General features: G+C 43.8%; 1 protein-coding gene across 2 annotated transcripts in view; it reads right to left on the bottom strand.

Moving 5' to 3' along the window:
* Positions 1–20,393, bottom strand: part of samd12 (sterile alpha motif domain containing 12) — a 128,931-nt gene that overhangs the window by 76,172 nt on the left and 32,366 nt on the right. For both annotated transcript variants that reach the window (XM_080296400.1, XM_080296399.1), the window contains exon 3: positions 10,604–10,733. In XM_080296400.1, the coding sequence (XP_080152526.1) occupies positions 10,604–10,733 (130 nt within the window). The remainder of the gene's footprint in view (positions 1–10,603; positions 10,734–20,393) is intronic.

Raw genomic sequence — 20,393 nt, 5'->3', positions numbered from 1 at the left:
CTAGTTCTCAACATGTGCATAATGACTGTCCTGTTACTGTAGGCAAGAAAGAAAAATGCTGGCTATGATCCAGTCACCACAGCTCGTTCTCTTTCAGAATATTGATTAGACAAGAAATTTCATCCATCTCTGAAAACCGAAAGGGTTTACTCTCTTTCTTTTTTTCACTATCATTCTTTTCCATTCATTCCCCTTTCTCGCTCATTCCATTTAAATGCTACTTCAGAGTTTTTATTTATGAAATTTAGGCAAAGATGACAACCCTTCGACTTTCCAATTTTGGCCATTGAGCTGTTAAAGCTCTAGTATTTTCCTGTCCTCATTAATCAAGCAGCAAAAACTGATGAATTGTGGCAAGTCATTGTTGCAGACGCGCCGTTGGTGTTTATCCAGTTAATTCATTTGTAGGCTGTGGTGATCTGGACAAAGCTGGGGACATCACACACACCCCTGTTTCAACTATGAGTGTTGGACATTTACCGTATTTTTCGGACCATAAGGCGCACCGTGTTATAAGGCGCATTAAGTGAAACAAATCAAGTCAAACTTTACTCAACTCATTCTTCTTGCTTCCTCCACTTCCGTACCATTGCTTCATTTATGTTGAATTCCATCACAGCTGCTCTATTCCCGTGTTGTTGCAGTATATTAATGACTAACCTCGTATTGTTGATGGATTATCTAAGTTGTTCTCCTGACTGAAATTTGGTCCGTTTACAGCATCCTGCCATGCGATCGCATTTATCCCTAACAGTGTTGCCAACTCCTCAGTAAGGAAAATCGCTATTGGCTGTCCTAAAAGTCGCTAGAAGTCGCTAAATGACGTCATTGCCTAATTTGCATAATTGGCCATGCTAATGTAATTGTAACCTACGAGAGAGAAATAACATCGGGGAAGAGACATAAAGAAGAGATTTATTTATGACGAAGTCTCCAATAACACCAGAAAAAGTCACCAGATTTGTCGCTAGTCGCTTTTTAGAAAGAAAGTCGCTAAGGGGGTCTGAAAACTTGATAAATATAGTGACAAAGTCGCTAAGTTGGCAACACTGGTCCCTAACCATCGGGAACCCTCACGTTAACTTTTATTGAGTGGAAAAAAGTTAGCATTCATCCTCCAGCTTCACTGTTTGTTATGCTAACATAGCTGTGTCGCTGTAACGTAGCACATCATTATATACCAGCTAGTCCAACTTCAGTAACCCTACAAAAGTCACTGCTGTTTAGTTTTCTGTCGTCATTTATGTTGGAAGTGATAGCAGAGCTGTATGTTTTAATTTTTTCAGAAATCTCTCAGTAAGAACATGCTATATCATGTTTAGGTGGAAACTAGCGAGCTAACGCCTGCTAACTCCATTAAAGTTAATAAATTCTGTTTTCATGGATGCCTGGATGTTAAAATTTATTGTTACACCTGGTAAAGCAGCAACGCTGATCAGTTTATTAAAGATGAAAGAATTTAGACAGTTTTAAAATCTCAGTGATGCTGCAGTGTTTGTTTGACTTTGGGACCTGACTTTGGGTAAGCGAGGCTCCCGACTAATGCTCCGACAATCCATCAAGCAGTGCGGCTTTGTAGCTTACCAAAGTCATACCAAAACATTTTTGACAGATTTTTCAGCACCGTGTACCACATAAAATCAGTTAGAGGTCAATAATCACAACTAGAATTCATACATAAGGTGCACCAGATTATAAGGCACACTGTCCATTTTTGAGAAAATTAAAGGATTTTAATTGCGCCTTATAGTGAGGAAAATATGGTAATCTACTTTAAGTGTCCAATAAGAAAGTCATAGATCTGAAACAGAAATTCAGAAGCTGCTCCACAAATAGCAGTTAAGTCGCAGCAGGAGGGCGATTTAACTGAAAAAGGACAAAGGCCCTTGGCAACTTTGCTTTTATATAGGAATATAACAACAACAAAAAAACAACCAATTGATACCGGCAACGATTGCAAACTGTTGGCAATCAGCTGTCTGCAATTAGAAATTTGCCTCATCTGTCTGGGAGTGAATGCAGTGAGTGTGAGACAGACCTCATTTATTCGGAGACAGGCTGTCTCCCATCAGGCAACCTGTGGGCAATGAGCTGGTTGCTGTAAATCACCGGGCAACTGGAGGTTGCCATCTTATTTTTACTTTGGTGTAACTAAGCCATTAAACTAGTTGCCTGAGGCCTATAAGGAGAGACCCAACCCACCACCATCCAAAATAATAAATACAAATATAAACAACCACCCAACTCATTCAGGTCAACCATGTAGTGAATTGAATGTTGAGAGGATTGAGATGATACCCTTGTCACTGAACTATTTTCCACAGAAACAGAGGCAGAGTTTGTTCTACTCTAGTGTTTTTACACGCAATTTGAAAATGTGTCTATCAGTTGTGTCTGTAGGATGTTAAAAGGAAAGGGTGTATATGTGTTGCTGCACATGTTCTACCTGCAACACAAATGTCTGAATTTCAAGTGTTGAACAGCAGGGAGATGAGGTGCTCTATTTTCATTATACTCTGTGTATTTTAACACACAAACCAAATATGGGTACACATGTTGTGCACACATACTTCCTAAAAACACACTGACGTACACACAAACACATTGTCCCTGGGAATTAGATTAATGAGTGGTGGGTGAGCAGCAGTGTTGGGCTGCAGATTAATCTGCAGCTATAGCGTGACCATAGTCAGTGATGAATGGGAGCTTAAAGTGCATCTGTACACACGCACGCACGCACAAACACAAATACATATACAGACAAAGCACTCACACCCAGACACTGATCCTGCAGTAGCCCACTTCATTTTGCAGGTGGAGCTAAAACGGCATACTAATTATGGCTGTGTGTGAGGCAGCCATGTGTAAGGACAGGAGTACAAAGGCAGCAAATTAACAGTCCTCTGCCTCCAATTTCCAAAATGGCACTTTTCAGCCCTGACAATTTTTGGCAGCTGTGCTCAAAGCTTTCGATACGGAGCAGGAATGTATTCTAAGACTTTTCCTCAGGTAAGTCTTCCATACCAGTCACTCATCTCAAATCTCCTTCTCAGCTGTGCCCATATGGGTGTCCTCTGGGGATGAATGTCACCGAGCTGCATCTGGAAAACTGCACTCCAAACCCGCACGACAATCTGTCAAGCGCAGAATAACAAGCCATGCAAGTGTTGAGCGCTGGATATCCAGTACACTTCTTGCTGCCATATGTGATAGGATCCCCCTCAAGAATAAAACCAAGATAACAGAATTGGATTCAACTAGCGTGCAGTGACAAAACTGTGGCAGCACTGGGCATATCCTTCACTAGTATTCACTGTGATGTGGCGCAGCTTGAAGTCCTTAAAGTCAATGGCAACTGATTGTCTCAGTCACGCAGCTGCCTGTAGCCCTGGAGCTAAAAGGCTACTAAAGCTACTGAGCACCTGTGATCCAATGCTAATGCTAATGCAGAGTGTAGGAGAAAAGCCCAGTTATAATCCTAGAGAGAACAAGGTTCAGTCTAAGTAATGAAGACAGTCCCACCAGAGATGGAGAGACACACAATTACATGCACCCAGACAGATAATAAGCCGCCTCAATCCTCCACTTGTCACATCAGTAGTAGCCTCATGCTGATTTCACCATTACTGATGTATTCTAAGTTTGCCGATCATTATACTGCAACTCTGTTGGATAGCCACAGCTAACAACATGCAGACAGCTCACTTGGACTCTAACACTGTGGAATCCATCTAAATTACTGAGATGACTTGAAGTTTGCCGTGGCAATAACTAGCCATCTTTCGATGGTTATTATGGAAGGACAATCGCTTGTCATTTTAGATAACTACCGTTCTGCGAGATGAAGTAGATTGCTGGATACACTTGTGAGCCAGAGAGGTTGTGATGACCCAGGTGAAACCTGCTTTGAATCTGTCATACCAACCTTGAATTCACCTACACTATCAAGTAATCTATTGCTGTAGTAGGAAGAAGAAAGTTATTATTCTAGAATTATATTTGGGTAATATTTACTTTTTTGGTGGAATACTGTAGATTTTCTGGGCCTTTGATGTTTCTATATTGCATTTATTTCTATGTGGCGCATGGGCATGCTGCACTTAAAACGCACTGTGAATTCGTAGTTTCTAAATAGTAGGTATTAAAAATGTGGCAAGCAAAATATGTAAACACATATACAGTCCTATGTGCATGGCGTTAAGGAAACCTTGTGAGACTAGTTTTACTGATGCAGGAAACATTTAGGAGAATCAGATGTCTTACACAAAAATATTTATTGCAGAGAGCTTGGTCCTGCTGAATAGATCACAGCAATTCAGGCTGACACGTAAAAAAGCCACCATCCACTTAAGTGGCCATTATGATAACAGCCCATATTTTACCCTACACAAAAACAAGCCATTCACAAGTATTGCACATTGCTCTCCATACACCACTTTGTGAATGAGATATTATATATGGGGCAGGTGTTACTTGGAAGGGAAAACTTGTAAACTATTCAAGGTTTTTCTAGTGAAGCCATAAAGATGGAGGATGGTAGGAAGATGTGATTGGTTAGTTGGTCTGCTGAACTACCTATGAGAGACCCCATCCTCAGGGTAACCCCTTGAAATCATAGCTAAGCGACAAACATCTTCACATATACACACAGACAATAAGCATGAAATATATATATTGGGGCTGAAATACAGCGCAAATCAAGACAGAACCTAAACAGATAACTGTAAACACTGTTGTACCTTGCTCCTGACCTCTTCTTTACTGATAACAACTTGAACCAGATCTTTGGATTCATCACACCATCAGACACATTGCCACAGATTTTGGGTTCGGTTCTTTTTCTCTGGCATACCTCAGCCTCTTCTTCCTGAATGGCTTCAGATAGCCTGGAGGACTATTTCTTAAGACATTGAGGGTAAGATGGTAAGATGGTTCTCTTAGCAATAAAGTTTAAAGGCACTGAGATCGTCCTTGTAACCGTCACCCACCACTGTTGTGTCATCAGCAAACTTCACAATGAAATTGTAGATACTAGTGGCCGTGCAGTTGTAGATGTAGCGTGAGTACATGAGAGTTCAGTATACACCCCTGACGTAACACCACGCTGCCGTCTATGAAGGCTGCATGACGTCACACCGCGCGACACCGGTGATAAGACCCACCACTGTTGAATTGTTGGCAAACTTCACAATGAAATTGGAGATGCTAGTGGCTGTGCAGTCGTAGGTGTAGAGTGAGGACAGGAGAGAGCTCAGTGTTGGGTCTGTGCTTCCACAGGGCCCGCTGGTTTAGAGACTTATTCCCATTAACGAAGCAAGACAAACAGCTCAACCGGGTTTTCACATGCTAGCAAGGGAAGGATCTCAGAGCAGCCCTTCTGCCCTCGGTGTCAGACCACTTTGAAGAACCATCTCCCCCTGCAGCCTTTTATTTCTGTGACACACAGTTTACACAAACACCCACTGTAAAAAACCCCATGGCTATAAAAGGTTAAAACACTGTGTCTTTGTGTGTGTGTGTGTGTGTGTGTGTGTGTGTGCGCGCGTGTGTGCGTGTGCGTGCATGTATGTGCGAGCATGTGCGTGTATGTGTGTTTGGGGGTGCGTTTGTCTGACCTCCTGCTCACCAAAGGGTCATAAAGGCAGGAAGTTTAAAACAGAACCTTCACATAGGATGTGTCCCTATAATAAAACACTATAGCCTCCTCCACCATTCAACAGCCTGGGGAGGGCAATAGAAACAGGAGAATGTCTTTGACCATATAGTTTGAACCAAGACTTGCAAATTTAAGTAACACAATGACAACATTTAACAATTTGACTCTAACACTCAGTATACACCCCTGACGTAACACCGAGCTGCTGTCCGCGATGGCTGTATGACGTAACAACGCGCTGACCTCTGCGAAAGCTGCGTGACGTCACACAGGTCACACCGCACTGCTGTCACACCGGTGTCACCGCAGCCACCATGCTGCGCTGCGTGATGTAACACTGTGCTGACTATGAAGGTGTATGCTGTTTGTATGAACTGACCAGATGGTCTGCCAGATGTACAGCTAGGAAACGGAAGCTGTTCACTCTTTCCACTGTTCACTCTTGATGGTGATGGTGATGTGCTCTTCTACACCTCCAGAGGTCCACTATCATCTCTTCTGGTTTTGTAACATTTAGGGTGAGATGGTAGTCTTAGCACTGGAGTTTAAAGGCACTGACATCCTCCTTGTAAACTGTCACCCACCATTGTTGTGTCATCCGCAAACTTCACAATGAAATTGTAGATGCTAGTGGCCGTGCAGGCGTAGGTGTAGAGTGAGGACAGGAGTGAGCTCAGTATACACCCCTATAAACCCAAGTTAACATTATTCAAGAGAAGTAAATTGATATGAATTCCAATCACATTGCCTACTCCTCATCATAACTCACAGGTAGGCTAAAGCAGTGGAAGCAATTTGGAACCAGGGTTCCTAATTCGTGTATATAATTAATGCATGTCATTTAAAAAAAGACAAAAATTAAAGAAAAAATAAAAATAAAATAAGAACATTTAAAAAAAATGAAAAAAAGCCATGCACATGCCTTCAGGCTTCTCTAAGGCACTGCCTGCTTTCAGGCTTTGCTTCCATTGCTGAATCACACTAGTAAAATACTTGGGAGACATAAGCAGAACAGTGTGACACGATTACTGTGCTTGAGACTGTAATCATATGAACACATAGTGGCAATGAGATAAGTTGCCTTTGAATAAATGTCCTATTTTCTCAAAATCGTTACAAAAGCCTCACTGGTACACGAGCTGCAATCACTTGGATATCTGCGCTTCTCTTTTGGGCCGAGACATTATTTTTTTTCTCTTTTCATCAATAAACGAATATCTCTTTTCAGTTTATTATTATATCACTATTTAACGACAAGTCATTCACGGTCTCTACAGATTAATTTTTAATTCTCTATATGAAGAAAATTAAGAACGCCATTTTCTAAACATGCAATTGGCAGGACAGTAATTAATAACATGTAACACACTGACATGTAATCGCCTTGCTAATGGTTTCATTAACCATGATTCCTTCTGCCTGTGGATCAAATTGTCCCCCTAAGAGCTCATCAGCTCACTGCACAACTCAATCACTCAAACAACAACCACCGATGGATCTTTTATGTGGCTCGCCACTTGATTTGGAGCCATGTTAGTCCCTTTGACTCATTTGCTGTTTGCGTTCTCATCTATTACCTGGAAGCAGTCTGTAGAAATCACTGCTTTCATGAAACAAAAGCTCTTTAGATTATGAGTTACATTTATATAGTGTTTTTTTGTCCTGATGACAATTCAAAGTGCTTTTCACTGCAAGACACATTCACATTTTTTAAAACTATGAAACTATAAATATAAACAGATGGTAACTTTTTTTTCCTTTTTTTTTTTTAAAAAGCACCCTGTGAGTAACCCTGAGGCACACAAACACCACCACAAATACCCTGGCATATGCTAGTGTGACAGCAACCGGTTGGAAGTTTTTACCATCTCATCCAATCCTAACTTGAAAACTGTTGTATAAATGTGGTTCATCCTAAAAACAAAACAAAACACTGCACTCAAATCTGGACCCCCATCTTCGACAGTTTTCTAAAACCAGCCCCTGCAGCCAGCCTCCACAGCTGCTTCTAATTCAGTCACTGTACGCCCTTAGAGACACTCTGAATTTCCACACTGTGATGTAATGGTCTCCTCTGACAGAAAATATAAGTTAATAGCGACTCGCCCATTTTTCCTCCTTCATCCTCTTTGCTTCTGATTACCTATGTCATCGCACCTTTTATGCTGATTACATCTAAAGTATCGGAAACGGTGTGTTTAACTAATTTACCATGCCAAGCTATTCTCTCAACCAAAAGAGCTTTGTCTTTGTAATTACAACGGATTAGGGACTAATATCTAATTATGCCTTAATATGCTTTAATGCATTTTTAATGGCAGCTGAGTGTTAAAGTCAAATTCGTTGCCGTCTCTGTTGGGGGTGGGAGGTGAAGATTGAGGAAGGGAAAGGGTTTCTTGGCAGCAGAGGCTGGAGGGAGGATAGGAAACATTGATTTCTTTGGCAGAGGTTAGAGGAGCCTAGAAGGAAGCCAGCTGCTGCATACTGAAGTCGCTCAACGTTAAAATGTTGCACCAGTCCTGATCCGCAGTAAAATGCATTTCCCTCGCCGCTGTTTTATGTCAGGAGCGGGAGGACACAAATGCCTGTTTGAATTATGATCTGAAATAGAGACCGTTTATTGATTTGCTACTTTATGAAGGGACGACTACGTTGCCAAGACAAGTGAGATTGAGTACCGCTGGCAGCCAAAAAGAGGGCTGACTTTTCTGTCAGAAAATACAGTCAAGAATTGCTACGGTCTGGAGACTCCGATGCTAAAAAGCCAAAAATCTATTCATGCATACACATGTGCACGCACACGCACACACACATGCACGCATGGTTCTGATTTTCAAGGGTCACAGCTCATGGCTAACAAGCACACTGAACAAATAGATATTCTCAGACGCACGCCTGCATGCTCTTATAAATGTATTCATACTCACTGTTTGTTTGTCTACGCATGATTGTTTTCCACAACAATATTCCATCATTTGTTTCCCCCTTGTTTATTCTAATAGAGTGTAGGAACAGAAAAATATCTGCATAATATTTCAAAGATTGATTGGGATGCAAATTGCCTCGTGAGCCCAATTGGTGTGGCTTGGCCTGTTTTAATTGGGCTCTGTTAATTAATGCTCAATGTGAAGACAAACTGAATTACTTGCAGGTTTTGTGCATGTCATTATCTCCTAATTGTGCCAGCGTGAATGTGTATGTGTGTGCGTGTGTGTACAATATGAGCATGAGTTTTCATTTGGTTAACCCTTTCCACACCTGTTAGAGCCCGCAAACATTATTACACCTTAATAACAATCACAGGTCATTAAGTTAATACACTATTAGGAAGCTAGGTTCCAGGGTTTTATTAACTGGGAGACTAAAAGTGTAATTAATTTACAGACTAACTGGATGCACTAGAATTGTTAGGCACACAGAGGTGTTTAATCTTAAAGTTAGATTAATTTTTCCGTATTCAGATATGGACCTCATGAGAAATTTCAAATGAGTGGATGGATAAGCGCTCTAACTGCGTGATTAAGAGTGTTTTCAGAGGCAGGCCCTTTAAATCATCCTTTTATATTTGCCTTGTAAGTCATCTGAATCGGCAAATATTTTATTTAGCACACGAGCTCCGAATCAGTCCACAGAAACCAGAAGCTAATGTTTCACAAGTGACTCGTCAATACATCACTTTTAGCTTTTACCTTGAGTGAAAAGAAAACAAAATAAAATCTGCTGAAATGTCTTCGCTTGAAAACGGATTTAAAAACAAAAAACAAAAACGCAGCAGTGGTTCAGCAAGCGTGCAATGAACTGTGGATCTCTCAGACCTCTATGCTGGTGATGAGATATATCTGCAACTTGAGCTGCAAAGTGGCGAGATTCATATTTTCAGGCCATTAAACAGGAGATGCTAAATCTCAAAATCCTCTATGCAGACGTATAACAGAACAAATGCATCAACGGGTGAAATGGGAGCGTGAGTCATTACACCACTCATCATGACCACCAAGTGATTTATCCTGCCAGCCAGTCACTGAGTCGAGGAGGTCCTCGACAGCAACAAATAAACATATTAATGCGATCATTCGTGCTCTGAGAGGTAGAGAGTGCGGCAATTAGCGCTCGTCTGTTGCCACGCGGGCTGGAGTGTCGTTAGGTCAGAGTGACCTTGAGTAGCCTCGTTAGGAAGATGATTGACATGGCCGGCTGTTTTCGGCGGGAACGCTGAAAGTGGGAAGCGAGGGATGTAGGCCGGGTGGCAGGTGGCAGACAGTGGGTGCAGAGAGCACCTGGGATGTTATGAATGAGATCTGGTTTTGTCAAGAGCAGATGTGATAAATGTACCAGTTTCATGAACTTGACTCCAAACCTCATTTAAAGAGAGATATTCAGTGATTTAACGTTGTGATATTTGCTGCATATCATGTTACTTGCACTTTAGCACTTTTTCAGGAGCAAAACAGATTTGCTTTGTTTTTTCTTACTTTCTTTAATTAGTTAGCAGAGGTCTGACAAAGGTGGCTGCAAATATATTTAAACTCTTCACACATGCATGTTGCACCTTTTCTAAATAAGCCGGTAATAAAAAATTGGAGTTTACCAGGCAGGAAATGCTAAATCTTTAAATTCTACAGTTAGCTTAACCTCTGTGATTGCACAGAGCTCTCAGGAAGTGAGTATCTCAGAAGTGCACTTATTTAATTACTGATATCAAATGGAAACATGTTTGTAATGTTACGTTACGTTAAAAGCCGCCACTATGAGTTCTACTAAACTGTCCATATAGCGGATATAGCAGTTCAGTATCTATACATCCATTTCGTCTTATCCTATTGATCATGAATGTGAATGGAAAAAAAATCAACCAGGTTTTAAAAGAGCAACGAGCTACTAGAAACCCGTGGATAATAAGCCATAAACCTCCTCAAATGAAGCCACTGTACAGGTGCCAAAAACTACCTGTGATGTCGTGCTGTTTGAACGAATCGCTGTAGATCTGGTGCTGATTGGGACAGTGTTTCTTCAGCCATTTGCACACGTCCTGTTGGGTCCACAGGGCCACTGGCTTGGACAGCTTCACATATCCTGTCTGTATAAGATACAAACATAATAATAAAAAAAATAAGAACTCCTTATTTTAAAATCTTTTTACACAGTCACCATTTATAACCATTAATAAACCCTGATTATGACGTTTATGGACTACCGCTTCCTCTTTTTGGTCAAATCGTTTGATCTAGAAGATGCAGGTAAAATACTGTTATGTGTCAGTGTTTTCCGTTTTGACCTGGTGGGATCATGCCACTTTCACTTCTTAACTGTATTTTAGTGTATCTGAATTTTTACAGGCTGCTTTGTGACATTTTCCCTTCTGCATCAGTGATCAATGGCTAATAAGTGATTTTTTTACACTATAACTCCAGAAAAATGTTTAAAAAGACAGTCATGAAATCTACAGCTGGGAGCTCAGCACAAAGTAAAATATTAAATTTTGAATTACACACACTGTTATGTATGAATTAAACATATGTTCTCAACATATGTTCACATTGTACAGCTCAGAGAAACGTATCGCTTGCGTTAAAGTTAAACACTAAATGGCTCATTTTTCCTCAACAACAAAAAAAATCTGTATCTAAACACACACACAAAAAAATGATGACTGAGAGAAAGGTGGTGTTAATTTGTGCAAATCAATTCTGTGAGGAGAAAACTGAGAAACACAAAGGGATCAAAAACATGGACTCGAAATAAGCAGCTAGAAGATGAACACCTTGTGCTGTCGTCTCTTTACATGTGCGGAAATTTGGCCCCTGAATTATAACACGAAGCTTAGAGGATAACTTTAAGTTTTCTATTTTGATTATTTGCTTTAACGCCTGATAAGCACGTTAATCAAAATTACAGATGTCAAGAATGCATGCAAGCTCTGAGCGCTGCAAATGCACCAAACCAGTATAAGAATATTTCCACACAAGCAGTAGACCAGCCAACATCAACACCACCAAATGTCTCTGCACATATTGAACATATGTTATTCTCTGTATATCTTATTATTTATTGTGATTTGCTAGGCTTTCTTTAAGCGCCGATGTGGGACAGTACCACACTTTCATTGTACTACGTGTAATGGCAATGAAGAGTTAAACTATTAGTGCACTTCTGAGGGAAATTAAAAGTATGCCCCTTCAAGTGTCCTGTTAGTTTTCTTGTTGACTGACTTTTGCTGTATGCTGGGAAGTCTTGCAGTGTTTTATTCTTTCTGTATGGGCATCTGAAATAAAAAAAGAATAAACTAGACCATAAGAAAGACAGATATCATACTGTAAAAGCACAAGAGGACCAACACTTACTGCTATCCAGGGCCAATAGTATCCAAAACCTATAACATTGTAGCTGTAGCCAGTTTTGACAGAGAACTATGAACGAGTGCATGCATACACTTCTCTGTTTTGCATTGCAGTCTTGCTGCAAGACACCTTTCTTATTTAAACGCACTACTTCAACAGCGGGCTATGCAGTAGACTGCCAGCGGATTGCTCTTGAAAGTGCTGGCAATGGATTTGATTTTGATTGAGGGGGCTACTAAAATTACAAACACAGAGAGGTGATTAAAATTTCACATCCACTCCCCTCCACTTCAGCCTGCTCTCTGGCTGCCGTGTGGTGCGGCATAGCAATGGAAGCCCCCTCTTTCCTCCACCCAAAGAAAGCAGAGCAGCAGGTACTGGCAGCATTTCTCCCGGCTTGTGCCTTCTCGCTCCTCCTTTCTATCCCGTCTCATCTCTCCCCAACGTTCAATCTCACGCAGGCCCTGTCAGATCTATCGCGTTGTCTTTCTCACTTCTTCTCCCCGCATATTGTAGCCCTCGTCTCTCCCATCGCCCTTCTCTCACCTGTTTCTTATTATATGGTGCTACCTCACTCTTGCCTTTTCGGTGTCTTTTCACCGCTCCTTCCCACTCATCACGCGGCATCCCTGAGAGAAAGAGAAATTGAGGGATGTGTACATGCTGATTTGGGCATATGGTCTGTATCCCGTGTAGGTAGGCGAAGTGACAGACAGCCAAAGAAAGCAGGTAGCTATGTACGCAGAAAGGCGAGGCCGCCTCTCTTAATACGATTGCTTGGCAGCCTGCAAAGGATAGGTGTAGAAACTGCAGAGAGGGGAGGGTGTGGTATTACAGGAAGAAACCACATTAACCATTAAACACAGCTCAACTCAATGCTAATTAACCCCGACTATAAGCCTGAGGCGACAAAAGAGAGAGGGAGGCCAGGATGTCGTAAGAGTGAAGGATGGAGAAGAAAAGAAGAGAGAGAGAGAGGAGTGTGAGTGTGTGTGTGTGTGTGTGTGTGTGTGTGTGTGTGTGTGTGTGTGTGTGTGTGTGTGTGTGTGTGTGTGTGTGTGTGTGTGTGTGTGTTATGAAAGCATGTGAGAAAGTAGAGTGTAGAAAAGGAGGAAAAAGAAAAAAGAGAGGAGGCTGGGAGTGTGAAGGATGGCCGGACTGACAGATGATCCAGAGGAATGAAAAGCAAAAAGCCTGGTGCTCCATGGTAGACTCAGCAGAGTTTGACACAGGAGACTCTCTCATTTTCCATGAACCCATTTGTGAGTCAATGGCCATCTGTGTTTTACATTCTGCACTGATTTAGCCCATAGCTGTGTTCCCTGGGCCTGTACAATAGGTGAGCCGGTGCCTTTCTGCCTGCCAGCCAGCCTGCAGAGCCAAAGGGCGGAGAGAAAACAGAACAGAGAAGAAAACAAGAGTACAATCATGCTCAAAGAGCCGTGTTCAAGAGACTCCAGGCCAATTAGAGTTTTGAGTGACAGCGCAGGGGTGAGAGAGGAAGCCCGCTTTATTTCTAAGTGGAATACGTCTGGGAACGAGCACACAAAGACGCACGCATTTATCCACATGTGCAGCCCGTTCGCACAAATGCGTTCACACTGGAAGGAATGCGCATAAATGCAATGCATACGCGCGCACGCGGCACATTTATATGACCGCCATCTGTGCCGATATGCGTACAGTGTTGTGATGTCCTTGGATTTAATTGATATCTGAAAGCCCAGTAGAGCTTCCAGTATTCTTCACGTTACCTTAGCAACAGAGCAAGGACAACCTCAAAAATTAAAAGATGAGAAATAAAGCCTTTTGGGGGGAAAACGCACAACCCTAAGATGAACCAGAGTCTGCGAAAAACATACATTTCCAGTCACACTGGAAAAAAACAACTATTACATACATAATGAAGCATGTAATCCCACTAACGCTGATAAGCATTTAAAGATCCAATATGAATGCACTCAGCTAAATTAATCAAGAGGCAATCACATGGCCCCTTTGTGAGGACAGTATTGGAATACAAAAAAGAGCTGGGAATTAAAAAGCGCTGAAAAGCATTCCAGAGACAAACACCATGTGACTGAGAGAGTGAATTTGGCAGTGGTGTTGTACGGCAATAATTGTTTCTTAGGAGAACTGCAAACCCCCCTCATCCCCGTGCCGCGGTTTTCATTTTGCCTCCAAGATTGTCGGGCTGATTGCAGGGTCAAATGGCTTTTCACTCAATTAAAAATGTTAACTACAGCAGCAATTAGCTCATGTAAGGACATTGTCTTGTCAATAATTTGAATTTAGTGCTAAACTGACCACAAGGAGCTTATGAAGTGAAACAGATTTATTAGTTCGTCTGAGTTTTGCTTAGTTACCAGAAATAACTCAAATTCAACCTCGGCTCTGGATATTTCCCTGGACAATATAAAGTGGCAGAGTTCATTTATTGAGCAAATGCACACAAGGGCAGAACAAATACTCGATAGCTATTTGATAGCAAAGTGCTGTTCCTTTTATTTAAAACCGTTGTCTAGTAGCCTTCATTAGGCGCAGCGGTGTTTGTTGAATAAATCGTAGCTGATTCCCTTTTTGTCCTAAACAGGTATGAAAAAAAAAATGGAAGTAATGTTCACACAGTACCAAAAGTTGCGTGTAAAAGTCAGCGTTTCTTAATATTTTGCTTCTAAACAACCAGACTTTGTTGTTTTGTTGTCTTTAGGCTTTCTGAAGGTCTTTCAAAGTATTTTTTTGGACATTGCTTTTGCACCGATTTTCCAGCCTTTGTACTTGTTCATTTTTAAAGGAATGGTTTTCTCTTTTCTTTGCTAAGCCACTTAACAGCACTGACCTATGAATCACTCAGGCATAAAAATGGCACTTTACTCAAGGGATGAACCAGTGTTGACACAAAACAGATAAGACAACTAAGCAAAAACACAATTTTAACTATTGTAACAGCAGACAAAAAACAAAAAACCAAAACATAATTTCTGACAGGCATATTGAATTCATGATAACAATTCCCAAAGAGCTATTGGGTTTTTTTGTATGTGAAGTGTATTTAGTATTTATTTATTTATTGTCATTGTCAAGAACAATGAAATTGCGTTTGGGGCTTCCATACAGCCCAAAAAAAAAAAAAAAAAAAAAAAAAAAGAAGAAAATAATAAATACCCCTTAAAACCCAAGTGTACATATTTAACCCAGTGTGACTCCAATGCAATAAGACAATCCTTAGCAATAATGTTCGTAGAAATTCAGACAAAGACCTGAGAAACATGACAAAATACAACAATGCAACCCATTCAATATTATTGTACTGTGAGATATGATATCAGATATGATAGTTATCTATTTAAGAAAGAGGGGGGGGGGGGCAGGAGGGGGAAGAGAATAAGGATATGATGCACCAATGCAGACCAGTTCATTGCTATTAAGAAGTTGGATATGGTTATTGTCCGTGAGAGGGGGGCAGAGAGTTCAGGAGCCTCACAGCCTGTGGATACAGGCTGTTGGCCAGTCTGGATGTTCTGGCCTGTATAGACCTGTACCTTCTCCCTGAGGGCAGCAGATGGAAAAGGTGGCGCGCAGGGTGATGTTGGTCCCGCAGGATACTGTGCACCCTCCTCAGACAGCGAGTGGGGAAGATATTACTGATCTCTGGCAGACTTGTTCCAATAATTCTGCCAGCTTCTTTCACCACCCGCTGGAGTGCTTGCTGATCGGCCTTGGTGCAGCTGGGGAACCACACTAGAAATCCATACGTCAGAACGCTGCTGATGGCACAGTTGTAGAAGTTCAACATCAGAGATCTGGGAATGTGTGCGCTCCGCAGTCTCCTCAGGTAGTAGAGGCGCTGTTGGGCCTTCCGTACAACTGAGGTGATATGGTTGCCCCAGGACAGGTCCTCGGTCACAGTTACCCCCAAGAATTTAAAACTGCTCACCCTCTCCACCGCCTCACTGCCAATGAAGAGAGGCAGATGGTTGTTATGACCCCTCTTCCGGAAATCTACAATGATCTCCTTGGTCTTTTTGGTGTTTAAGACCAAGTTATTGTCGTGGCACCATGACTCTAGTTGTTGCACCTCTGTCCTATAGTTTGTCTCATCATTGTTGGATATAAGTCCGAGCACTGTAGTGTCATCTGCAAACTTAACAATGAGATTGGACGCGCAGGAGGAAATACAGTCATGGGTGAAGAGAGTGTATAGCAGAGGGCTCAGAAAAGTGACTGGCCTAGGTAAACAGTATCTGAAAGTTGTGTCCTTTTGCACATTACTATAAATGTAGGATGCAAAAACTGTCATGGTCCTGAGTCTGAGGACTCAGTGTTTTGTGTTTCCTTATGCTTTTGTTCATTCCGAGTGTGTATTCTGTTGTTATTTTGCCATTTGTTAGGTTTCTGTTCTTTGCCTGCCTGCTCCCACTTCTCTGTGTTCCCTCTGTCTGTCCATGGTGTTATTGTGTCTGCTCATGAGTCTGCCTGTCAAGTTCAGTGTCCTGTCTGGTTCTCTGTCTGTTAATTTCCTGTTTTATTCTGAAGGTTCATGTCTGATGTGAGTGTGTTCAGTTTACATTTCCCCTGTCCCGTCAGCTCTGATTTCTCCCAGCTGTGTTGCCCTCCTGTCTCTTATCCCCTGATTACTGGTGTGTGTATTTAAGCCCTGTGTGTTCTCCTGCCTGTTGCCAGTTCGTCTGTATTACTCCATGTAAGTCCGCGCTTTTCTGCATTCATCTGTGTCTCTCTGCGTTTTTGTATCCTCCGTCAGTCTGCGTCTCTCTGCCTTTCACCCCGTGTCCTGTGGATTTCTAGTTGCTCTTTAGTTTTCCCAGTTTAGGTTTCCGTTAGTTTGTCTCATTATTCGTTTTCTGTTCCTGCCACTGACACCTTGTAAATAAACTCCACTAATCTTTTCATACACTGCTTGCTCTTGGGTCCTTTTTCCAACTCCACACGGCTCGCCTCGGCAGCCGTGACAGTACGAACCGGCCACTATGGACCCAGCAGCAGTCAACCCGCCCGAGGAGCTCCGGGAGGACATTATGTACTCAGTGGACAAATTAATTAACCTATGGCTGGAGCATGAGGGGAGAGAATTCCGCCAAAGCATAGCTGTTCGGCTACAGCGCTTACTTTCTGGTCTCCCCTGGTTGCTCAGCTCACTTCACCCGCTCACACAGAATTTTGTTCTGAACGAGCTTCATCTTCTCCCCCTTGCTACCACCCACCCTGCAACTCATGCTTCACTCCCCGACCCGACGGAGAGTGTCCTGCCCGGCCCGTCGGTCCAGCCTTCAAATGGGGATCAGCACTCACGCCGTCGACGCCCCTCGCCACAGTCGGACCCCAGGATATCAGAGCGGCCGACTGAGGTGAGTAGGAAGGATAACAGTTCCAATTCGGACCTTAAGACTTTTTCTTCCGGGATTGTTCGGGGTGTGTCAGTGGGAGCTAATTCGCTAAGCCTACCTACCTTCGTGGTAACCGATCTCTCCCAGGTTGGCATTTTTAAGACTTCAGTGAAAGCAAAGGGCTGTTGTTCTTCTGAAACTGTTAAACCCGTGTCAGCCAACCCAGGGTCTGCTAAAACTGTGACATATAACCCAGAGACCATTAACACCAGCTCTGATGATACTAGGACTGTTTATTCATTTGAACCGCGGCCTCAAGCTCAGTTAGCCGCGCGGCCTCAAGCTCAGTTAGCCGCGCGGCCTCAAGCTCAGTTAGCCGCGCGGCCTCAAGCTCAGTTAGCCGCGCGGCCTCAAGCTCAGTTAGCCGCGCGGCCTCAAGCTCAGTTAGCCGCGCGGCCTCAAGCTCAGTTAGCCGCGCGGCCTCAAGCTCAGTTAGCCGCGCGGCCTCAAGCTCAGTTAGCCGCGCGGCCTCAAGCTCAGTTAGCCGCGCGGCCTCAAGCTCAGTTAGCCGCGCGGCCTCAAGCTCAGTTAGCCGCGCGGCCTCAAGCTCAGTTAGCCGCGCGGCCTCAAGCTCAGTTAGCCGCGCGGCCTCAAGCTCAGTTAGCCGCGCGGCCTCAAGCTCAGTTAGCCGCGCGGCCTCAAGCTCAGTTAGCCGCGCGGCCTCAAGCTCAGTCTCTAATTCCACCACCGTTGTCATCACAACCACTATGTCAGTCACCCTCAGTTCAGCCTCCTGTTCAGCAGCCACCAGCCCTGCATCCTGTGTCAGTTGTTCCACCTGTAAAACCATACAAGTCAATTCTACCCGAAAGACACTGCTCCTCGCCCATCCACTACAAGCAGAGAGACAAATCTAACAATACTGTCAACAGTCCTCAAAAGCTGGCCAGTTCTGAGACTGCGACACACTCCAGGGCCTCCCCAGAGGCCGGGATTCAGCCCCCAGCTGATTCTGGATCCCTGGAGGTCAAGAAGCCAGCTGAGGACTGCACCCAGCTGTCACTGCCTGAGCAGAGTCAACGCTCTGGGCAGCTGAAGTCTGCTATGTGTTTGCCAGGGGCCACTGTGCCTGCTGGTTCTGTTCTGTTTCTGCCAGAGGTCCCCGCGCCTGCTGGTTCTGTTCTGTCTCTGCCAGAGGTCTCCGCGCCTGCTGGTTCTGTTGCGTTCCTGCCAGAGGCCCGTGTGCCTGCTGGTTCTGTTGCGTTCCTGCCAGAGGCCCGTGTGCCTGCTGGTTCTGTTGCGTTCCTGCCAGAGGTCTCCGCACCTGCTGGTTCTGTTCTGTGTGTGCCAGGGGCTCCAGTGCCCACTGGTTCTGAGACTGTTTTTGCTGGGGGGCCCGAGGAGCCCGTCCAGCCATCTGCCTCGTCAGCTGGGGGGCCCGAGGAGCCCATCCAGCCACCAGCTGCAGTCTCATCACCCTCGCCTGCTGCGGCCTCAGAGTCTTCGGCCTCGCCTGGTCCGGTTTCAGCATCATCCTCATCCTCGTCGCCTGGTCCGGCTCCAGCATCCTCATCATCCTCGTCGCCTGGTCCGGCTCCAGCATCCTCATCATCCTCGTCGCCTGGTTCGGCTCCAGCATCCTCATCATCCTCGTCGCCTGGTCCGGCTCCAGCATCCTCATCAGCTTCGTCTGGTCCAGCCTCCGCTTCGCCTGGGGCTGCAGGGGCCACGCAGCCTTCAGGTCCCCTACTACCACCTCCACATCGTCGGTCATCTGCCAGGCTGCTTGTTGGGCATCTCCGCCACCGTGGACGCCCTCCTGAACGCCCTCCTGAACGCCCTCCTGAACGCCGCCACTACCTTCCACGTGGCCGGCCTCCGGACCTGCCCCACTGCCGCTGCCTTTCACACGGTCGGCCCCCGGAACTGAACTGTTTTGGCCTCCGGGTCGGCCCCCTGACCTTGTCCGTCTGGGCCTTTTCGGACTGTGTCCCTCCGTCCTGGACCCCCACCGCCCGCCCTGGTCGGGTCGTTTTCTGTTTTTTGGTTCGTGGGGGGGTTTTTTGGTTTTGGTCCGTTTTTGTGTTTCTGTTGGGCTGTCTGGTGCCAGCCCTTGAGGGGAGGGGGGGGGGTACTGTTATGGTCCTGAGTCTGAGGACTCAGTGTTTTGTGTTTCCTTATGCTTTTGTTCATTCAGTTGCTCTTTAGTTTTCCCAGTTTAGGTTTCCGTTAGTTTGTCTCATTATTCGTTTTCTGTTCCTGCCACTGACACCTTGTAAATAAACTCCACTAATCTTTTCATACACTGCTTGCTCTTGGGTCCTTTTTCCAACTCCACACGGCTCGCCTCGGCAAAAACAGAATCATGTAATTTTAGAGTTTTTCAATTGCTTTGTTTTGTATAAATGCTTATTTAATGTGCTAGCAATTCACTTCAAATAAATAACTATGAAGACTAGAAGATTGAAAAACAATTCCCACACTGGCTCATAAACTTTCATAGACAATACAAGGTCCTGACAGCCAATCTGAACTTATTTTCATAAAATTATGGATGCCTCAAGTAGAAAGAAGAGAGCCTATTATCAGTGCTCATTTCAAAAGTCACCAACACGCCACAGTCACACCTTCACACACTCATTCAAACAGAGGTTTATTCTATGCCTTTAAGAGCTTTCTAACTATTATACCAGACTCACAAACTCTTGATGTTTGATCGCACAGTATCAGCAAAATACTGAATTTAGTGTTCAGTATTTTGCCCAAGGACATGCAACATGCAGACTGGAGGAGCCAGAGAGTGATCTTTCAATTGGTGGATGATTAACTCCTGAACCATTCATGGTGGTGCATGAGTGCACACGGAAACCTTGAACTACTGTGAAAACACCATTAATGCTATCCAGACATCTTTTTTTCAGGAAAAGGCTTTGCTTATTTTAGCAAGATGATGGAAACCTACGACAACTGGGATAGGATACCCTATAACCCCCAACTGGACAATAGATGGGTGGATGAATTAAGCTAAATATATGATAAACTAGGTCCTAAAAT

This window comes from Astatotilapia calliptera, chromosome 22 (assembly GCF_964374335.1).
Source record: "Astatotilapia calliptera chromosome 22, fAstCal68.1, whole genome shotgun sequence".
In the NCBI taxonomy this organism is placed as follows: Eukaryota; Metazoa; Chordata; class Actinopteri; order Cichliformes; family Cichlidae; genus Astatotilapia; species Astatotilapia calliptera.
Note: the sequence above shows the minus strand (reverse complement) of the source record. Positions and strands in the feature narration are given on the sequence as shown.